At 43.1% G+C, this 21,458-nt stretch overlaps 1 protein-coding gene across 3 annotated transcripts; it reads left to right on the top strand.

Moving 5' to 3' along the window:
- The first annotated feature begins 707 nt into the window (after positions 1 to 707).
- zbtb5 (zinc finger and BTB domain containing 5) lies at positions 708 to 20,382 on the top strand. Of its 3 annotated transcripts, XM_088342736.1 has the most exons (5): positions 758 to 969; positions 1,024 to 1,162; positions 10,302 to 10,518; positions 13,509 to 14,282; positions 15,594 to 20,382. In XM_088342736.1, exons 3-5 carry the CDS (start codon positions 10,309 to 10,311, stop codon positions 16,692 to 16,694), a joined length of 2,085 nt encoding a protein of 694 aa, XP_088198862.1. In that variant the 5' UTR covers positions 758 to 969; positions 1,024 to 1,162; positions 10,302 to 10,308; the 3' UTR covers positions 16,695 to 20,382. The 3 variants fall into 3 exon arrangements, with proteins under 3 accessions (XP_088198863.1, XP_088198862.1, XP_088198861.1); XM_088342737.1 differs by lacking the exons at positions 758 to 969; positions 1,024 to 1,162 and adding an exon at positions 708 to 748; XM_088342735.1 differs by having other exon boundaries at positions 758 to 1,162.
- The last annotated feature ends 1,076 nt before the right edge of the window (positions 20,383 to 21,458 follow it).

The following is a 21,458-nucleotide window of genomic DNA, read 5'->3' on the forward strand; positions in this document are numbered from 1 at the left end:
AGGATAGAAAAAACGCTCAAACCACAAGCTGTGTCATGTGTCGTCATTTTATTATAACCTTGTTTCTGAAATCAAAGGAAAAATTAAAACAAACACATGAACAAACATGGGGCGACATGGCGGCTGAGTGGTTCTGAGGTCTGGTTCTGTGCAGAGTTTGCATGTTTTCTCCGTGCTTGCGTGGGTTTCCCCTCACATTCTAAAGACATGCATGTCAGGTTAATTGGTCAGTCCAAATCGTCCCTAGGTGTGATTGAGCGAGTGAGTTGTCTGTCTCTCTGTTCCCTGCAAATGGCTGGCAACCAGTTCAGGGTGTCCCCTGCACGCTGCCTGATGATAGCGGGGATCGGCTCTAGCAACCCTCGCGACCCTAGTGGGGATAAGCGGTGCAGATAATGGATGGGCCCCGGTGCTGTGGAATGCTCTTCCCCCTGAGATTTGATCTGCAACCTCAGTGGAAATGTTTAAATCTAAGCTTAAAACACACTTCTATTCTATAGCATATAAAGAACCTATATTCTATGTTAACAATATAAGGGGATGGTGTCATAATAGTCTGTAGTTTGCAATAGTATTTGATCTCTGCAGCCCTTTTAGACTCTTTGTGATTAAGGGCTCTACAAATAAACTTGACTTAATGGATGGATGGATGATCAAACAAGCCTTTTATACTTTGATATTGTAATTGTAAATTGTCGTGAGGACACCGAGCGGTTCATGATGGAACTACGGATCCTCCCTTGGCGAGGTCAGTTAGCACAGCGCCTCCCTGTGAGTCTGGTTGGAAACATCTGTCTGAGCAGAACGATTAAAAAAAGACATTTGACTGTTTCCATCTAGTTATTCGTTCATTCGTATTCCTTGCTATCCTAGGAGGATGTAGCAGTAAGCGGAGTGATTTAGCTCTCTCCTCCACAAGGGAGACTGCCGTTAATAAGAATAAATTCCCGTGGGACATCTGACCAGACGGTAAAGATTTTTTTGTGGTAATGACTTCGGACGACATTAATTTTGTCAAAACAGTTCTTTCGTCGATTTAAACCGAAGCCACACCGAGGTGGCCCCTCCTGAAATGCAATTAGCTGGGAAGTAGCCAGCTAACTTTAGCATCGCCAGGGCCCGAATTCTGCTGCTTTTTCATCAATATATTGACGACTTCAAGGTAATTTCGTGTTTTACTTTACAAAATGTAATGTTCGTTGTGAAGTTGATCGGGATTTGTTTCACTCAAGCCATCTGTTTACTGTTTATTGATGTGCTAACAAGCCGTGGCGTCAACTGTGTAACCCGTGTTATAACGCGGTTCATTTTTCAAAGTCTTTACTGACTTTATTTATGGGTCCAGCATCTAATCAGTTAAACAGTTTATCCGCTTCTATTCACGTTGTTGATTATATCTGTAAAAAAAAAAACATGCGTCAAGTAATTCTATTCAATAAACAAATACTTGGTACTGTAAAACCGGCGTGTGCCTTGGAATATAGTGTATAGTAAGAGTGAATTAAATGTGCTCAAAAATCATCTATTGTCTGGTGAGCGGGTTTGGTGATTTTGTTAAATGTTGTCTTAAAATATATGGTGTGTGTCTCTCTAAATAAAATCTAAATGTCTTTGAATTTATGGATTTTCTGGTCAAAAATGTTCCTGACCCCTTACCTATAACAAGGAAGTAAACAATTAAATGTGTTTTTCAACTTAAAATTTAAAAATGATGAAAAAGTGTTGTTACGTGACCTTAAATGAAAACCTGTTCAACTTACCATCAAACATTTTAATTCCAACCAATGTTAGTTATTTATGAGTTACAAATGCCAAATCCATCCATCCATCCATTATCACCCTCGGTGATTAGCTGTTATCATAACCTTTGCTCATCAATCTGGTTCTAAAGCAGGAGTGCCCATACTTTTCAATTTCGCGAGCTCAATTAAAATTTTGATGCACTTTTTGTTTTGAGTTAATTTAAATCATGTTGGTTGTTTTGATATTTTTATTCATATTTTATTGTAACAAGTTTTTAGTGTGCTATTTAAGTTTTCATGTACCTTTTTATTCGAGTTCCTGCGAAGCCCAATTTTATTTCCTGAACTGTTAGTTTTGGGATTGAGTTAAAGATTAGTCATGTTAGTTGTGTTGAAATTCTTTCGGTTTCAGAGGGCTACTAAATATCCATCCATCCATCCATTGTCTTCCGCTTATCCGAGGTCGGGTCGCGAGGTCGGGTCGCGAGGGCAGCAGCGTTAAAAGGGTAGCCCAGACGTCCCTATCCCCAGCCACCTCCTCCAGCTCATCCGACGGGACCCCGAGGCGTTCCCAAGCCAGCCGAGAGACAGAGTCTCTCCAACGTGTCCTGGGCCGCCCCCGGGGCCTCCTGCCGGTGCGACATGCCCGAAACACCTCCTGAGGGAGGCGTCCAGGAGGCATCCTTATCAGATGCCCGAGCCACCTCAACCTGCTCCTCTCAATGCGGAGGAGCAGTGGCTCTACTCAGAGTCCCTCCCGGATGACTGAGCTTCTCACCTTATCTCTAAGGGAGAACCCAGGCACCCTGCGGAAGAAACTCATTTCGGCCACTTGTATCCGGGATCGTGTTCTTTCGGTCATGACCCAAAGTTCATGACCATAGGTGAGGGTAGGAACGTATATCGACCGGTAGATCGAGGGCTCTGCCTTTCGGCTCAGCTCCCTCTTCACCACAACGGACCGGTACTGGGTCCGAATGACAGCAGACGCTAAACCGACCCGTCTGTCGATCTCCCGTTCCATCCTACCCTGCCACCGAGGAGCTTTTTGACCACCTCGGTGACTTCAACCCCAGAGATGCGAGAGCCCAACTCCGAGTCCTCGGGCTCTGCTTCCCCAGAGGAAGACGTGTCGGTGGGATTCAGGGGGTCTTCGAAGTACTCCGCCCACCGATTCACAACGTCCCGGGTCAAGGTCAGCAGCGCCCCATCAGCACAATACACAGTGTCGATGGCACACCAACCCCCCAAGACGTCGGATAGTGGACCAGAATTTCCTCGAAGCTGTTCGGAAGTCTGCTTCAACGGCCTCGCCAAACTCTTCCCCTGAGTTTTTGCCTCGGCAACCGCCGAAGCCGCATTCCGCTTTTTTTTTGGTTTGAACAAATTTATTGACACTAATAACAGAAAACAATTATGACAATCTCAACAGCAACCAAGCACATTCACAATATTATATTTCAATATGACGTTTAACAGCAAACACAATGTGAGGTTTGAACAACCCTTCTCGAAAATTTTAATAGCAATCAAGCATATTAACAATTTCATGATATAACATCTTTGTTAGTGTCAATAGATCCGTCCAGGCCAAAGTCGATTATTTTGGTATGAACAAATCCACCGACACCAACAGCAGCAAAACAAACTCGACAATCTTAACAGCCATCAAGCATATTCACAATTTTGTTATATCTGACAATATGACATGACGATATGACGTTTTAACATTTTTTCCTGACATTTTCAACATCAATTAAACAATTTCAGAGTTATTATCTTTTAACAGTAGTTAACCAACATGTAAAGGGCAATACTATTGTGCAAGGGCATAGCTCTGCCATCCCACCCTCCCAAGCAGCATCCTTCCAGTCCTCTGTGTGGGTCCTCTCCCTTCTTCTACTTTCCACAACCCAGGCCGTTGCTGCCGGGACCCCCACAGTGTAGCTCCGGTTCCCCCCTCCGGGTGGGTGCAGACGATTCTTCTTTATGGCTGCGTCCTAGGCCCGCCGCTCACAGATTGTATGGTATCTGCAGCCATTTGGAGCACAGACACGGGGGGGATCTGCCTGCACCTCCATACCAGCAGGTTTCTGGAGGTCCAGATGGCGTCTTTGATGGTTCGAGAGTGAGCCAGTCCCTGGCAAAGTCGTTCCGAGACCTCCTCGACCGACTCACCCCGTAAAGCACTTACTGTGCATCAGGGACCTCCCCTGCTGGCAAGTCCGGGAACTTTCCTAGTTGGTCGGCCATTGTCCACAAGTCCTCGGCAGCGTTGCTCTCAGAAAAAAGGTGCCTCACCGACTCCTGGGCGCCACAGCCAGGTCGAGGGCATGTCGAAGTCGCTGACATTTCTCGGTGGTGCATTACGGCTCTGACTGGGAGAACCTCATGAGCCACCATCCATGACAAGTCTCGTAGTCTGTTTGGGAGGGCAGGATGATTCACGTTGCTCCAAACCGTTGTAGGTTCGCCAAACGCAAGCCCCCGCACAGGACTTACTGTTACAATAGCAATAAGGGCCCTGTGGTTTTGTAAAGTGTGACATTCTTGTGTTTCCAAATCAAACTTCTTTAAAAAATCCCGAATAAAGAGATGTGTTGGTGGCAAGTTAAATGAAACTGGAATCAAACGATTGTTTGGTTCAAGCTTTAGCTTCCGCAATTATGAGCCCATCCAAAACCGGGTCATCGCTTGACTTTTCGGGTTGTTGGGTGGGCCCACAGCGTTTTGGAAGTGGAGAGAGACATATTTGCTTCCCAGGAAAAGCTAGAGGTCAGGCACTCCTTTCCCCCCTTTTTTCTTTTTCATTGTATCTCTTTTTATCCTTTCCCACTTTGAGCCCCAGACAAAGCGAAAGATGGCTCGGTCCAGTTGTAACAGCACGTTTCTTTTGGGCATAAAAACTAAACTGATTGACAAAAGCAGTGGGAGGATGATCGCTTTGTCAGTTTTCTTAGTGACCAAAAAACAAGTCTTTGCTTAACTTTCCTTGTCACGTCATCCTAGTTGGTCTCGCCTCCTCCATCCGCATTGAATTTTATCCCTAGGATTTTCTAGTCTGTCTTTAACACCGTCAGTGGGAGTCCTGCCTTTTCTGTCTCTTTCCACGTTCCATAAAACTTCACTTGTGATTTTTCTCTATTTAGCCTTGACCCAGACGCCCTCCCAAACAGGTCAGTCAAGTCAAGGGCTCTTCCAACAGATGCGCGGTCAGAACATAAATTATTAAAATCATCCATGTACAAAACACACTTGGTAATTTGTCCCCCACTTCCTGGGATATTGATCCCTTCGACAAATCTATCTTTTCTTAACATTTGTGCCAAAGGTTCAATGCAAAGAACATAGAGAAGGGGGGAGACATAGGGCAACCTTGACGTACACCGCAGTTGATCTCGATTGCTTCCGATAAATTCCTGTTAATCATGAATTTGCTGTAGATGTCTCGGTATAGCAGTCCCACCCACTTGATGTATTTTTGGGGAAACCCACATTTTTTGCAATACCCTGAAGAGGTATTTGTGCGAGACTCGATCAAAGGCTTTTTCAAAGTCTAGGTTTAGGACCGCTAGTCGCATGTTTCTGTCTCTCGCATAACAAATAGTGTCACGGATCAGCATGAGACTGTCGCTGATCTTCCTTCCCACGATGGCACAGGTTTGGTCCGGATCAACCAAGTCTCCCAAGACTACAGACATTCGTGTTGCTAGAAGCTTGCTGAAAATTTTACAGTCCACGTTTAAAAGCGTTATGGGTCGCCAGTTTTTTAAGTCAATTTTGTCTCCTTTTTTGTGCAATAGAGTAACTATCCCTATTCTGAAACTGTCTGGCATGTTGTCTCGACTGGAAAATTCGTTAAAAACAGTAATCAGATCTGGTGCAAAAATATCCCAAAAAGTCCGGTAAAATTCGAGGTTGAGCCCGTCCTACCCGGTTGATTTGCCTTTTTTCATAGTCTTTATGCAATCATTCAGTTGGTCTTGGGTAAAGTCCGATGTTAAAAAGGGGTCTTGATGCACTGATCTTGAAATATGATCTAATACATGCCCCATTTCTTTCTCATGTGTTTCTTTCTTTTCATATAATTTTTTGTAGTAGTATTCGACTAATTTGGTTATTTCACTACTTTCCCCTCATTTTTGCTCTTAATTTTTTTTTAAAAAGTAGCGTGTACATTTTTCCCCTTCTTCTATTTCTCTTTCTCTGCTTCTTATTATGATGCCTTTGCTCTTTATTTCCGCCAAAGCGTTTAGTTCTTGTTTGGTCTCTTTGATTTCATCATTAAAGTCCATCCCCTTTTCTGTTAGGATGAAATAGCGTTGGAGTCTTCTTTGTAGTCCCGACATGCGTTTCATCTCTTTAAGTTTCTTGTTTTTCCCTGCATTTTTAAAAAAGGTCTGTGTTCGTTTCTTTGTCATTTCCCACCATTGTGCTTGTGAATCATACGAGTCTTGAAGGGTCTGCCAGTCTTTGTACAGCTCCCTGTATTGTGCGGCTAGAGCCTCATCCTCCAGCAGGGAGCAGTTTAACTTCCACAGACCCTTCCCAACAGTCATACCTGAAGGAAATGAGAGAGAGCAGGACAGTAGCAAGTGATCCGAAAAAAAAAACAGGAATTAATCTTGCATCACTCAGTGCTCAACCCCTTGTAAATATGTAGTCTATTCGAGAGGCTCTGGCATTGTCACTACTGAACCAGGTGAAGCCCTCCTCTCCTGGATGTATGGATTTGAAACAGTCCTCCAGTTTAAATGTCCGGCACATGTCTTGTGATAAAGTTGATGTTTTATCTACTTTAAACTCCTCATCGGTCCTCTTTCTATCCTTCCTACTTAGGATGCAATTAAAATCTCCTCCCACGATTAGTGGTTGATGGCCTAGCATATGCGACTGGATGTCCTCTAAGAGTTCGTACCTGAGTTGTCTGTCGGCATGGCCGTATATGTTAATGAGGTTAAAATCATTCCCTATATAAGAAAGTCTTGCTAAGATTGCGCATCACAGTACTCCCCTTTATGATGAGTTGAGGGTTGTTTATTAAAATGGCTACCCCATTGTTACGGTTTTCATTCGAGCCACTCCATAATGACGGATATGGCCAAATCTCTTCCCACTGTTTATAATTTTTTAGAAAGGGGATGCAGCATTCTTGTAGTAAAAACACATCCGTTCTGATAGTTTTTAAGAACGATAAAATGCTGTGAGCCTTAACCTTTGATCTCACACTTCTCACATTGATGGTAGAGAATGTAATGTTCATAATTGTTGTTCAAGTATTTAAACTACTTAGACAAAACCGGGGGATCCGAGTCCATTCTTTGGTGATCATCGAGAGTGTCACCTGTGTCAGACACATCACTTAAGAGCAGTACCTCATTTGGAGACTCACCGGGGAAAACTCTGGAATCCTCTGACTCTCTGTCTGTGGTTCCAGGTCTTCCCCTTTTTTCTGGGTTAGGGGGTGAGCCAGAGGACCTATCGAGGGGTCTCTTACTTCCCTGCCCACAAAGGGTCAGATTTTTTCTCTCCTCAACTTCATACAGTTCCCTTGTGGGCTTTTTCATCGGCAATCGGCTTTCTTCTAAATCTCTTCTCTTTGTTTCCGGTGTTTTCACCACCCCCAATTTTGTCTTACTTTTACCCCTCTTTCCAGTGCCCGTATGGGTTTTTGGAGAGTCGTTCGCCTTTTCGATTTGTTTGTCTTCTCCAAATCCCGGCAGTGGCGTAGCAAACAAATTTGCTAATTTGGACTCTCTTCCAGGCCCTTCCTGATTAATATGTGTTTTTGGAGTGGCAGTTGCCTTTTCTATTTGTTTGTCTTGTCCAAATTCAGGTATTTTATGAGAAATCGAATTAGAATTTCCAGGTCCTTCCTTATTCAAATTTGATTCTCTGGTCTCTCCTCCAGGGGTTTTGGTAGGGACATCTGTATTTTCAATTTGTTTGTCTTGTCCATTTTCTTTGTGCATTCATTGGGTATTTCCATAACTTTATTCATTTCTTGTTCATTTTCATTTGGTATTTCCGTAACTTTATTCATTTCATTGTCTTTATTATCTTTATTCATTTCATTGTCTTTGTTATCTTTATTCATTTCATTTTCTTTGTTACATTTATTCATTTCATTATCTATGTTGTCTGACATCATTTCATTGTCTTTGTTGTCTTTGTTAACTGCCTTCCTAGCTTTCAATTTGTTAGCAAACGATTTCGGGCAGTTTCTATAGAGGTGGTTCGTTTCTCCACAGAGGTTGCATTTTCTGCTATTGATACATTCCTCAAAGGAATGTCCAATTGTCCTGCACTTTCCACAAAAAATTCGATCACATACCTCAGCCAGATGCCCATGCTCACCACATTTGCGACAGAGTTTCGGTTGTCCTTGATACTGGATAAAGCCACGGTTTTCCCCCAGGAATATAGTCGACGGGAGGTGTTTCAGTCCCTGAAAGCCCTGAGGATCTTGCCATTGTTGGACGGGGACCCTCCAGGCACCAGTCCAATAGCCTTTCTCATCCCTCACCTTCATAGCCTGGCCTTTTACCGAGCAGTATCTACTCAACCAATAACAGACGTCATCAGCACTCACCACCTCACTAAACATTCTGACAATGACAATCTTGTTAGCATTATCAGTCAGCTTCTCCACTGTAAATCCAGAAAACTGGGGCCTCACTTCCTCAAAGCGATTCCAAAACTCTTGATAAAGCGCCGCCGTTACAAAACTTACATCAAAGCCCTTGCCAGAAGGCATTTTTATGACTGCATGTATCTCCTCCTTTTTAAACTTCAGAAGCTTTTCAATAAACTTGTTAATAAAATCCAGCCTTGACATTCCCTCCGAAATTGCCACAACATCTTTGAGCAAGAATCGTACGCAGTTATGTCTCCGCCCGCCGGTATAATGCCCGGCCATGGCAGGACTCGGCTGCTTTACTTCTAGCTATGTCAAAATGGTTAGAATTGTAAAATTAATAATTAACAACACACTTAAAACCGACGCCAATAAATCAATACAAATATTATTGAGGGTGCTTGGCCAGCCAATACCAATACTCTTTCTTCAGCCTGACGGCATCCCTCACCACCGGTGACCACCAACGGGTCTGAGGGTTGCCGCCGCGGCAGGCACCGACTACCTCACGGCCACAGCTCCGATCAGCCGCTTCGACAATGGATGCGCGGAACATGGTCCACTCGGACTCAATGTCCCCCGCCTCCCTCGGGACATGGTAAAAGTTCTGCCGGAGGTGCGAATTGAAACTTCTTCTGACAGGATATTCTGCCAGCCGTTGCCAACAGACCCTCACAACACGCTTGGGTCTGCCGGGTTGGACTGGCATCTTCCCCCACCATCGAAGCCAACTCACCACCAGGTGGTCATCAGTTGACAGCTCCGCCCCTCTCTTCACCTGAGTGTCCAGAACATGCGGCCGCAGGTACGACAAAATAACGACAAAGTTGATCATCGAACTACGGCCTAGGGTATCATGGTGCCAAGTGCACATATGGACACCCTTATGTCTGAACATGGTGTTCGTTATGGACAAACCATGACGGGCACAGAAGTCCAATAACGAAACACCACTCGGGTTCAGGTCAGGGGGGCCGTTCTTCCCAATCACGCGCCTCCAGGTCTCACTGTTATTGCCCACGTGAGCGTTGAAGTCTCCCAGCAGTACGAGGGAGTCCCCAGGGGGTGCGCTCTCAAGCACACCCTCTAAGGACTCCAAGAAGGGTGGGTACGCTGAACTGCTATTTGGTGCATAAGCACAAACAACAGTCAGGACCCGTCCCCCCACCGGAAGGCGGAGGGAGGCTACCCTCTCGTCTACTGGGGTGAACCCCAACGTACAGCCGCCGAGCTGTGGAGCAACTAATATGCGCCTCTCACCATGGGCAACTCCAGAGTGGAAGAGAGTCCAACCCCTCTCGAGAGGACTGGTACCAGAGCTTAAGCCGTGCGTGGAGGTGAGTCCGACTATATCTAGTCAGAATTTCTCAACCCCACGCACCAACTCGGGCTCCTTCCCTGCCAGAGAGGTAACGTTCCATGTCCCATGGGCCCCGATAGAATTTTTTTTCGGAGAAAATCTCTGTCCCCTCCCTTGGCCCCTCCCTTGGCCGCTACCTAGCTCTCTGCGGACCCGACCCCTTTGGCCCCTCCTACAGGTGGTGAGCCCATGGGAAGAGGGTCCCACGTCGTCCCTTCGGGCTGTGCCCAGCCGGACCCCGTGGGTAAAGGTCCGGCCACCAGGCACTTGCCAGCGGACCCCACCTCCAGGCCTGGCTCCAGAAGAGGGCCCCCGTAACCCGCGTCCCGGGCGAGGGAAATTCAGGACCAATGTTTTTGCTCGTCATAAGGGGTCTTCTGATCTGCGATTTGTCTGGCCACTCACCTAGAACCTATTTACCATGGGTGACCCTACCAGGGGCTTAAAGCCCCTGACAACATAGGTCCTAGGATCATTGGGACACACAAACTCCTCCACCACGATAAGGTAGCAGATCAATGAGGAATTCATCATTCAAATGTTATTTCTATCTTTTTACCAGGAAGATTATGGACTTCCCCAGCCACTTCGAGCAAATCTTCCAGCAACTCAACTACCAGAGGCTGCACGGGCAGCTTTGCGATTGCGTCATAGTGGTGGGCAGCCGACATTTCAAGGCGCATCGCTCAGTGTTGGCGGCGTGCAGCACCCACTTCAGAGCGTTATTTACAGTTGCTGATGGAGACGCTAGCATGAATATGATACAGCTGGACAGCGAGGTGAGAACTTTTTATACATTTATTTGTATTTTCTTGTTCTTTGAAATGAAATGAAATGAAATGATCTGCATTTTTCTGCATTGTTCTTTTCTTTTTGATCATGTTGCAACAAACATCTCATCACAAAATGAACAAAGGCTTATAAAAGACCCGTCCCCAAAGTAACTTTGGATGCATTTTCTATCCATCATTTAAGCACAACATCATATCTTACATTATTATAACTATCATTTGTTAGTCCATTTAGAATTGATCATATGCTTTGAATCAAATAGAAATATTAGAATCAAAATCACCTTGATTACATTGTATTGCCACAAATAGATGATGGATGCCTTACAGTTGGTAAAAATATACAATATTAAAACGTATAAACGGAAAAATATAACGTGTTCACCTCAAATAAAAAGTTTTCACATCTGAAATAAAGTCAATACACAACCGGAGTATTGCACTTTGAATCAGGATTCTGCATTTAAAACTGTAACATGTCAATATGACAACTGAAAAACTTTCCATTTGCACAAAATTATGGAATTGAAGTCAGGTGTTGATAGCTTTGGGGAAGAACCTATTCCTCAGTCTGTTAGTTCGGGTCTTGTGGGATTTGAACCGTTGGCCCGATGGTAGCAGTTCAAAAAGACAGTTGCTGGGGTTTGATGAGTCTTTCAGGATGTGTTTATCTCTGCTGAGGTAGCGAGAGCTGGCAAAGTCCAGGCTGTGCCGTGTCTATAATTCTCTGTAGGGTTTTCCTGTACACTGTAGAGCATCTTACATACACTCGTCGTGATGCAGTATGTTAGGATGCTCTCTGGTGGCGCTGTAGAATTTCACCAGCAGCTTCTTCATCAGGTTGTTTCCCCTGAATACTCCCAGGAAGTGGAGTCACCTTCTTTCTCACTGTGGGGTTCTAAGGTTTTTTTCCCCCATCCTTATCCTTACTCTCTAACGACAATACAATATGTAAAACCTGTGACAAATAGACATTTTTTGTGAATTTGAAATTGGACTGAACCAAGAGTGAGTTATAAGGGCCCAGTGAAAGAGTAAGAGCCCATGAATGTAGTACTAATTTGTTTGTTAATGGTGGTTGCTGCAATATGTTCGAGAAAATTACATTGACAATTTTTCTGTCAGTCTTGTCAATTTAGGATTTTTATCCACTTTGAATAAAATCTCAACCAGAGTTAGATTAATGTATCCCCAATGTGTAGTATATAACAACCTGCCATGGTGTAAAAAATATTTCATACATTTAAATAAAACCCCATTGATTCAAATAACAAGCAAAAATATATGTAATGTTTCATAAACAATCTTTCTTTTAAAAGACGCGTAGCTTTAGAAATGTACAACTATATTACACAACTTGAGACGCCCTTTAAAGAAGATGACATGTTTTTTGGCCGCCATCTTACAATTGCGGAACCCCGAATGACCATTTTGCCAAGGTAGCTTGTCCCGGTAGTGCTTTTATCGCTTAATGGCCACTTACCTTCCACAGTTCAACCCTGCATGTGATGGCTGTAGAGTCCCGTGATTTATACATCTTCCACTTTTTTCCGCTGTTTCTTACTCTAGCCACTCATGTTAGCCACTCAGCTGCAGGCTTTAAAATAAAATTTACGATTTAGCAAGATTTTTCTTATTCTGGTCGGCAAGCTTGACATGATGGAGCTTTTTTCCAAAATACTGGGAATAAAAATGATTTGATTTAGATGTTTCACATTTGTTTTGTTTTTAGACAAGCATCACATCACAATATAGAAAAAATATTCAGCATTTCTTTTAGAAATCATTTAACCCTTTTATCATGTCATAGCTGCTTATTGAATTCAATTCAAGTCAAGTCACTTTTATTTGTATAGCCCTTAATCACAACAATGTCTCAAAGGACTCCACAGGATTACAATTACACCATTGCCTGATCTTAAACCAACATGCGGGCAAGGAAAAATTCAAAACCTCAGCGTGAGAAAAAAGAAACTTTGAGAAGGGGCCTCTAAAGTGGTAATCCCTCTTCCAGGATGAAAAGGGTGGAATAGATTTAGCATTACCTTTACCTTTGTCTTTAAGGAAAAAAGGTTGTGTAGTTTTTGGTTAATCACATTTGCATAAATTTTTCAACCCCTTTTCCCATTTTTTTTCTCCTCCGTACGCTCTAGTTAGAGTACATTCCATAAAAGCTGATCATATAAAATTATAAACTAACCAACAATCCAAGAAAAGTTATATGTTGATATCTCATGATTTGGTGGGGGACTCATCAAGCATAAAATAAGGCCAGCAAATAAAAAATATATTTAATAACTAAACCCAGGTATAAAATAACAAACATATAAAATGTCCAAATAAAAAAAAAAACAACAACCCTGCTGAACACACAAATGACAATGACCTGACAACATATGCTGTCGGAGCAATCAATGTAAAGGCTTGGGATGATATAAGTCAGGTGTGGGAAGATTGGACGTAGGTGTGCACAATAACGCCACTCCCCCCTGGTTGGGACCCTCTTGTGGAAAGTGGCGTGCCGTATCCTGACAGTGTACAGTATGTAATACCTGTCAACTTCAGTTAATTGATCCCCTTATTAATGATTGCAATTCTCCCTATTTGGCGATATTAACCTTACAAACACAACTTGCACCTGTTTACTTACAGCAAAGACCCACTATGCAGAATAAAAACAAAGATAATTTTTTGTAAGCAAGTTTATTCTTTTTACCAAATTAACAACACAAACATATCCTTAGTTCTTTCCCCACTTGCAGAAAAACTAGTGTTGCTTATTATACCAAGCAGTGCAGGATTTTGCAGACTTAATTTTTAATAGCAATCTAAAGGAACGTTGTCGTCTGCTACCAGTGACTGAAACGATACGGATTAGATCGTAGATGGGCAAGATGAGATCAGCCTTTTTTATTTTCCCGTACAAAAACTTGTTGTAAATACTGGGAAAAGTTAATGGGTATGGTGTTTATTTGCAGGTGGTGACAGCAGAGGCGTTTGCTGCCTTAATGGAGATGATGTACACATCCACTTTAATGCTGGGAGAGAGCAACGTGATGGACATCCTGCTCGCTGCCTCCCACCTTCACCTGAATAACGTCGTCAAAGCCTGTAAACACTACCTGACCACAAGAACATTGCCCATTTCCCCGTCTTGCGACAGACCCCCGCCTCACCACCAACAGGTGCAGCAGAGGCACAGGCAACAGGTGGCAGACTTGGTCAATCCCACGTTAGCCGCTAACGCTAACCTCGCCACAAACGCAGCCAACTCCAAACTCCAGCGCTCCTTCTTGCTGCAGCAGCTGGGCCTCAGCTTGGTAAGTTCAGCTTTAGGCGGGATGGAGGAAAAAAGAGTTGGCGAGAGAACAGTTGAACAGAGGGCCTCATTCCCTACTCGTCGGTTACACAAGCGCAAAGCCTCCCCTGGCCTTTTAGAGGAGCGGCCCAGGCAGAGGCACCGCCCCACAGCCCCGAAATCGGACCGAGAGGAGGCATCAAGTCTGTTGCCCGATTCCCACAAGATGGGGGATGACTCCAAGATGAATGCTGGCCTGCTCTGCGCCCCTCAGGACGATCTTCAAATGCCGAGCCAGTCGGACGGTGGACGTGGTGATGGGAACAATATGGGGGTGATGCAAGGAGGAGTGGGCAAGGAAGAGGATGTGGAGGATGGAGACCACCAAAGCAGCAGGGTGAAGATTAAATCAGGGAGCGAAGAAGAGGAGGAGGCAGAAGAACCCGAACATAAGGTAAAGCATTATTTTTGTGTTTAACAATAGTTAAGTCTGTGCTGGATTGAAATCACAATTTTGCTTAACTTTATATTTTTGGCATATTCTATACCAGAAGTCACCTAACCTTTGGAGGTTGAGAGCAATTTTTGTTACTGATCAACGTGAAGGGCTGCCATTTTCATATACATTGTTAAAATAACAACTTATGTTATTACTATAGTGATACTATGTTATGACCAGGTTGTATTATTAGACGCAAGACAACCACTAAAACATGTCAGTCATAAATCAAGTTAACTAGAAATTCGCAATGAACAGTCACTGGTAAGATATTTTCAGAACCTGTACACAGGCTACTCAGGTGTTTTAGGGGGCTACCTGGTGCAGACAGGCACCACGTTGGAGTAAGAGCCACACCATATAGTTCAACAAAACCTCCACAACTGCTCTCCAGACAAAAGCTTATTCTTAAGCACATTTTATTTTACAAAACTTCTAAAACCGCTCTTCAGACAAAAGGTTATTCTTGAGCACATTTTATTTTACTATGTGATATTTGATGGTTTGATAAAATCTATGCAATAATAATAATAATGCCACAGCCTGTGTCCCATAGGAATCTAAATAGATACCACGTAAAACCTGTTTCCCTCCCGCTGTTACTTCAGAGTGTTTAGGCTCATTTCGTCTGTCATTTTGGTTTTAAATAATTGGTTTCAAAACAAGGTGCGAGCAAAGTTCTTTTGTAAAAATTTTACAAAATACGGATACTAAAGTATTTACCTTCTATTTAGACGGGGCTGAGCGAGAGGGAGTGCGCATGTCCTGTGTGTAGGTCCGCCTATTCCAACCACTCACGCAATCAAATTGCTCGAGGTTCTTTGCTAGAGCTTCTGGCAATTTAAAGCTTGTTATTTGGCTTTTCATTATATAGTGTCTCAACAATGAACATAAATAGTTTGATAAGCTTCCATATAAAGGATTATTTACAGATTTACAGCCAAAACCTTGGTGTGACACCTTGACTGTCCATTGCAGTTAAAGTTGTGAAAAAATATCATGGACTGAACAGTCAACATTGTCTTGGTTTTGCATGTTTGACTATCGGCTCTGTAAGTAAGAATACTAAGAATAATTGTGCAATTTCTATTTCATTCCGAGCCATATGTACTAATTAAAAAAAAAGTACATGGCTCACAAGCCATAGGTTCCCAACCCCACCATGAGGTCAAAATGTCGTAAGTCAGGGTTGCCTGTACCACTAATAATGTATGAGCTTTGTAATGTTACCTGAAATAAAATCAATTTTGGGTAAAACTTCCTTAGGTTCTGGTCAAACAGGAGCAACTGAGCTCGCCAGAGCCACCCGACGAAATTAGCGATGTGACGTCCCAGGCCGAAGGCAGCGATCCGGCCGAGCCAGCCAGCCAGGAAGAAGAAGAAAAAGTTGAGCTGAGTCCCGAGAGCAGCGACCGCAGCTTCACTTCTGAACCGCAGCCCAGCTCCGACTCTCTTCTGCCGTCGGGTTCCCAGCATCTTCTCAAGAGCGGCGTGGGAGGAAGTTTTGGATGTAGTGACAAACCTGATTTTAGTGTTTCCAGCTATCTAGGTGTAAATAATTTTGGGACTGCTGATAGTGGTTTGATGGGCACGGAGGATGACCTTCCCAATACCACCACTGGTGATGCTCACAACTACATGTTGAGGCAAAAGGCTTCTGGAACATCCGGTTCTGTTTCATCCTCTTTGCTACAGTCCAGTGGTGAAAGTTGCACACGATTTGCAAGCAACATACAAAGCGATGCTCTCTTCTTTCGCCCCGTACATGATAATTACGCCAACCCGAGGGGAAGTGAAGAAGCTCATGGAGGAGCCGATCCATTTAGTTTTGATTTCCAGCGCTCCAGTTTGGGGTTGCAATCTCTGGGGCGTCCCCCGCGAGGCGTCAATGGACCCACTCCTGCCATCCTGGGCTACCCCAGCTACAGGCGGATAGCTCCAAAGATGAGCGAAGGCGTGGGGAACGAGGGCGGTGAGGCACTCCAGGCCCCGGCCTCATCCTCATCTAACCTGGTGAACCCTATACTCCTCAACGAGAGTTCAGGTTACGGCAGTGGTAGGCCCACCTCCCTTCCGCCTCACCTAACACGCGCTTCGGCCGACGTGCTTTCCAAATGTAAGAAAGCTTTGCTGGAGCACAACGTCCTGGTGGTTGAGGGTGCTCGCAAATACGCTTGCAAGATCTGCTGTAAAACCTTCCTGACTCTTACCGACTGCAAGAAACACATCAGGGTGCATACCGGAGAGAAACCATACGCCTGCCTCAAGTGCGGCAAGCGTTTTAGCCAATCCTCACACCTGTATAAACATTCTAAGACCACCTGTTTTCGATGGCAGAACAGCAACATGTCCAATGCTTTGCCGTAGAGCTTATACGGTTTTGTTGCGGCTCGACATGGTGGAATGTTGATTTAAATCATCCGGTCGTTTAAACTATACTGAGTTTCGAGAATAAACTGTACAAGAGAATGCAGAGACCAGTTGCTAGGTCTGCTATCAGTGCTGTACAGTGTAGGCCTGGGCGATATGAAAAAAAAAATTTAACAATGAAATATTATCAGTTTACATTGATACTTATCACTTCTTTTTTTCACGTTTTAAGTCTAATTTTTGCCACTGAGTGAAAGTTGTCAAAATCTGATGCCGCCTCAACTAATCAGAACAAAGACGCATGTTGCAATTGCACAGCTTTTTAAAAATATGAACATTAAACGAGTTACTACCCTTTCAGAGGGGGTAGCTGGTTGCTGGTATACGCAGGTAGCGCCTTGTTGGCTAGCCATCACTCTCTGGCCTGGTGCTTGTTGAAAATCCGCTAGCACTGGGTTGGGACTGAATTGTTTTTCCTTCGGCATATTCTGGCGGGCGATACTGTTTTAAAATGTGGAATAAGTGTGTTGTGTTGCCCATGTTTGTGGCCACAATTTGTCAGCAAAGTTTACAGTGCACCTTTCCGCTTTGTTTATTTTCCTTAATGTGTGTGTGCGTGTGTTTTTTTTTGTTTTGTTTTTTTATCAAACCCGAAATTAGCCAAAATACCTCCATACATCTGAAGATGTGGGCCTCTCTTGCCTATGACTCTTTCAGCATGCTTTGAGTGTGTATTCTGGTTGTCATCCTTTATCCCTTTAGTGTTCATTTTGACCCCCTTTTGGTCCTTTTTTTTCTACTGTGTGAGCCGCTATTCCAAGAAAATAATTGGCTGATCCTCGTCACCTTCATCGTCTCCTGAATGTTGGTCTTGAACTTGTGTTTCCTTTGCTTTAGCGCCCGCATTTTCAGATTATCGACTTTTATCAAAAGTTTTTATTGTTTATCGTGGCAAAAAATATTTGCTGATAGTTATCGTTATTGTTTTATTGCTCAGGCCTATGACAGGGTTCCCTCGCCATAGTGCAGTTTGACTTTCACGTCCTTGGTGCGTCGCAATTCTGCGGCATTTTGTTTACGTAGCAGAATTTCAGCGTCAACTGAAGAATGTCAGTACACTCAAACTGCTGATGGAAGCAATCGTCATAAATCGGTTTACATGACTAGTAATAAATTAATAACCCTTTATACGTGCTGTTTGTGAGCAAACCAATCAGTGGAGCAAGCACGAGCGACGTCATTATAGAGGATTATCTTTTGACATTTACTAAAGGACAAATTTAAGTCTTGTCTGTTACTAAAATAAAAAACTACGTGCTTGTTTGCTCTCACTCCAAAAGTGTGCTCCATTGCAGTGTCTTGTGTTTTTACAACGTGTGCTTGTAAGTGGCTCGCCATAAGCATAGAATTACACCACATATGGATGAAATGATGGATGGATACAACTGTGGCATCCAATATTTATGCATAAATGCAAATGTGGTTTTTTTGCCATAAGGCCAAAATGGAAATGTCCAGGATATTATGAGGCTTTTTTAGAAAGTGAACCGAAGTTTGAGTGTATCCTTCGTCTCTTTACTACAAGTCCCAAAGCGCTTTGTAGCCTAAAAATATGCTAGTTCAGGCTAACGCACAATTCTGGTATCCTACTTTACAGAAATTGACTCAAACCTACATGTGGTTATGCAACAAATTAACCGTGAAAATTGTGAGAATACTGTACTTATATTGGAGAATAAATGTAACAGTTCATTTTTTGGGGGTTTCTCCCCACCGATAGGCGCCAAAGAAACAAAAAGCATTGTTACTGTATTTTATGTTTCTTTATTGGATCCACTAGCAAATAAATATTCAGTAGTCATCCAAATACATAGTTGAGTAAAAGAAAAAAAGTACTTTGTGAAAAAATTACTCAAGTACTGAGTAATTGTAGCAATGTCGTATTTATTGTTTTATAAAAAAACAACCAATCAGATCGTCAAATTATCAAAGTCCATCCAATCAACAAAATAATACCTTTAATTTAAAGGTAGATCAAAATAATCAACATAAATTCGGGTGCTTTAATAAATAATAAAATAAAAATTTGTATAAATCAAATACATTTATTCGGCACATGGAGCACCAAGTAGCACAATTAAAGCCCCAATACTTATCTTAACCATCTCTGCAAGCAGAACAAGCTTGCCCATGAACTTAAACACAGGAGACATTGCATACAGACAGAAGCGTACTTACTTGGAGGGGATTTATTAAATCATGAAGTAATGTTCCCTAATGTAGCGGAGTAAAAGTACAGTGTTTTTTTTTTCCACAAATTTACTCAAGTAAAAGTATACAGATTGAAAAATACTCACAGAAACGATATCAAATCGGAGCAAAATGAAGGAGTTAGACGTATTGGTGGTGGTTCGCTTCTCTTGGCAAGATCTCCATGTAGGTTAATGTGCATCAAGCTTTCTTATTCCATTTTCATTTCAAAAGAAACTGCTCGCCTCTTCTTTAAGATTTGCACCAACCATATCAAATCGATGCATGAGATAATAAACAAGAAAAACGTCAAAGTTCTTAGCACGCTAGAGATACAGTGCAATGTGTATACACACAAACCAGGAAGTAGAAGCCGAGTTTCTTCCCCGGAGTGGATGCTGGGTGACCTCTCACAGCGCCATGCGGAGGAAAGAAGCACTACAGCACTGTCCTCTACTCTGATAAGGTGTACACAATATAGAATCTAACTTACGGTAATGTCCGGATATTTTTCGACATCCCCCAAAAAATGTTCCTTTGTACCCTTTTTGGTAACTCGAATGTTCGTAAGTAGGGGAGCGTCTGTAAAACCGAAATTTAGTCTTATAAACAACATATTTTGGGGGGCTTACTGCAAAAAACACCAACTTGTTTTGTTGTTTTAACCAAAATCACAGTTTGGGGGATCATTTCAATTTTGATGCTTGTTTAAACAAGTCCACACCTTTTTGGTGGTTATTTTGTACAATAGACCTCCAATTTGGGTCAATTTCAGAACAAGAGCAAATGCTAAAGTGACCAGTTGTTGGCTTATTGAGTGAACTGTTGCTAGAAACACTTTAAATATGTACTGATTTAGTGAACACGGTTCGATAACAACCAGGTGGTTGAAAAGCTGTTAAAATTGGTGCCCCGGGTGAGGAGCTTTTGATTGGATTTTGCCTGTCCTCGTCTGGGTTTTTACAAGAATGTCATTTCTCGACAATGGTTTGAAAGTTGAACATTATTTCTTTTTGTACAGCTTGAAATGTATATTGCAGTTGAATTTTTGTCTTTTAGTGGAACAAAGGACAAATGTGTGGAAGAGTTTCATGGCATGATGATGTGAAAAGCATGACTGATAATGCCAGAGATTTGAGCCCTTTCTCCTCTTTACTTAGTAGGACATTTGACTATCAGAGGGATGCATCTGTCTAGTAAATGTGTTGAACAATCATAATCACAATTCACTGGAATATGAAAAGTGCACCTTAATATTGAAGTGAATCGATCTCAGTACTCGACCATAATCCGATCGGAATCAGTGTTCAACCTCTGAATTGTTAAACATTTTTTACCATGGTTTTATACGTCACTACAGATTCTAAAGTAAAATGTGTACCTAAACAACTATAATTATTTATTGTGTAGATAATAAAGATGAAATCTAAAACAATTTGAAAGCTTTTTTTTTATATGAGCAGCTGTTAGATAACAGACACTCATTCTCGTGTTTCGCTACAATTTACCTCTTCAACTCAATTTTTTTTTTTTGACTTTTTCTTTCATTTATTGCTATCTGTTTTTGGCAAAAAAAAAAAAAAGGCATTGAAATGCACTAAATGAGTCTGGAACAGGGGAAGGGTCCCCCATCTGTGGAAAATATCCTGCATCACCCCAGTCCAAAAGAAACCACGACCTGAGGAACTCAACGACTTCAGGCCGGTCGCCCTGACATCACATGTGATGAAGACCATGGAGCAGTTGCTGCTATACCACCTGAGGCCACAGGTCCGTCACGCCATCAACCCTCTGCAGTTTGCCTACCAGGAGAAGGTGGGAGTGGAGGATGCTTTCGTCTACATGCGACACCGATCCCTCTCTCACCTGGACAGGGGCAGGGGTGCTGTATGGATTACTTTTTTGGACTTCTCCAGTGCCTTCAACACCATACAGCCTCTGCTACTTAGTGGTTAACTGACAAAAATGGGAGTAAGCTCACACCTTGTAGCATGGATTTCGGACTACCTGACAGGCAGACCCCAGTATGTGAAATGGGGTCTGTACATCTGACACTGTGGTCAGCAGCACGGGAGCGCCGCCGGGGACCGTGCTCTCTTTGGTCCTATTCACCCTCTATACGTCGGACTTACAGTACAACTCTGAGTCCTGTCACGTGCAGAAGTTTGTTGATGACACTGCTACCGTGGGATGTATCAGAAGTGGGCAGGAGGAGGAGTACAGAAAATTGATCCAGGACTTTGTCCAATGGAGCGACATTAACCACCTGCACCTGAACACCACCAAGACTAGGGAGATGGTGGTGGACGTCAGGAGGATTAGACCTCACCCGGAACCTGTAACTATTAAAGGAGAATGCGTAGAGTTTGTCCAGACCTACGAATACCTGGGTGTGCAGCTGGACAATAAACTGGACTGGACTGCCAACACAGAAGCTCTATGCAGGAAAGGACAAAGCCGACTACTTCTTCAGAAGGCTGGCGACCTTCAACATCTGCAAAAAGCTCCTTC

The sequence above is a fragment of the Urocampus carinirostris genome, chromosome 8 (genome assembly GCF_059441175.1).
Source record: "Urocampus carinirostris isolate Australia breed hairy pipefish chromosome 8, RoL_Ucar_1.0, whole genome shotgun sequence".
Taxonomy (NCBI): Eukaryota; Metazoa; Chordata; class Actinopteri; order Syngnathiformes; family Syngnathidae; genus Urocampus; species Urocampus carinirostris.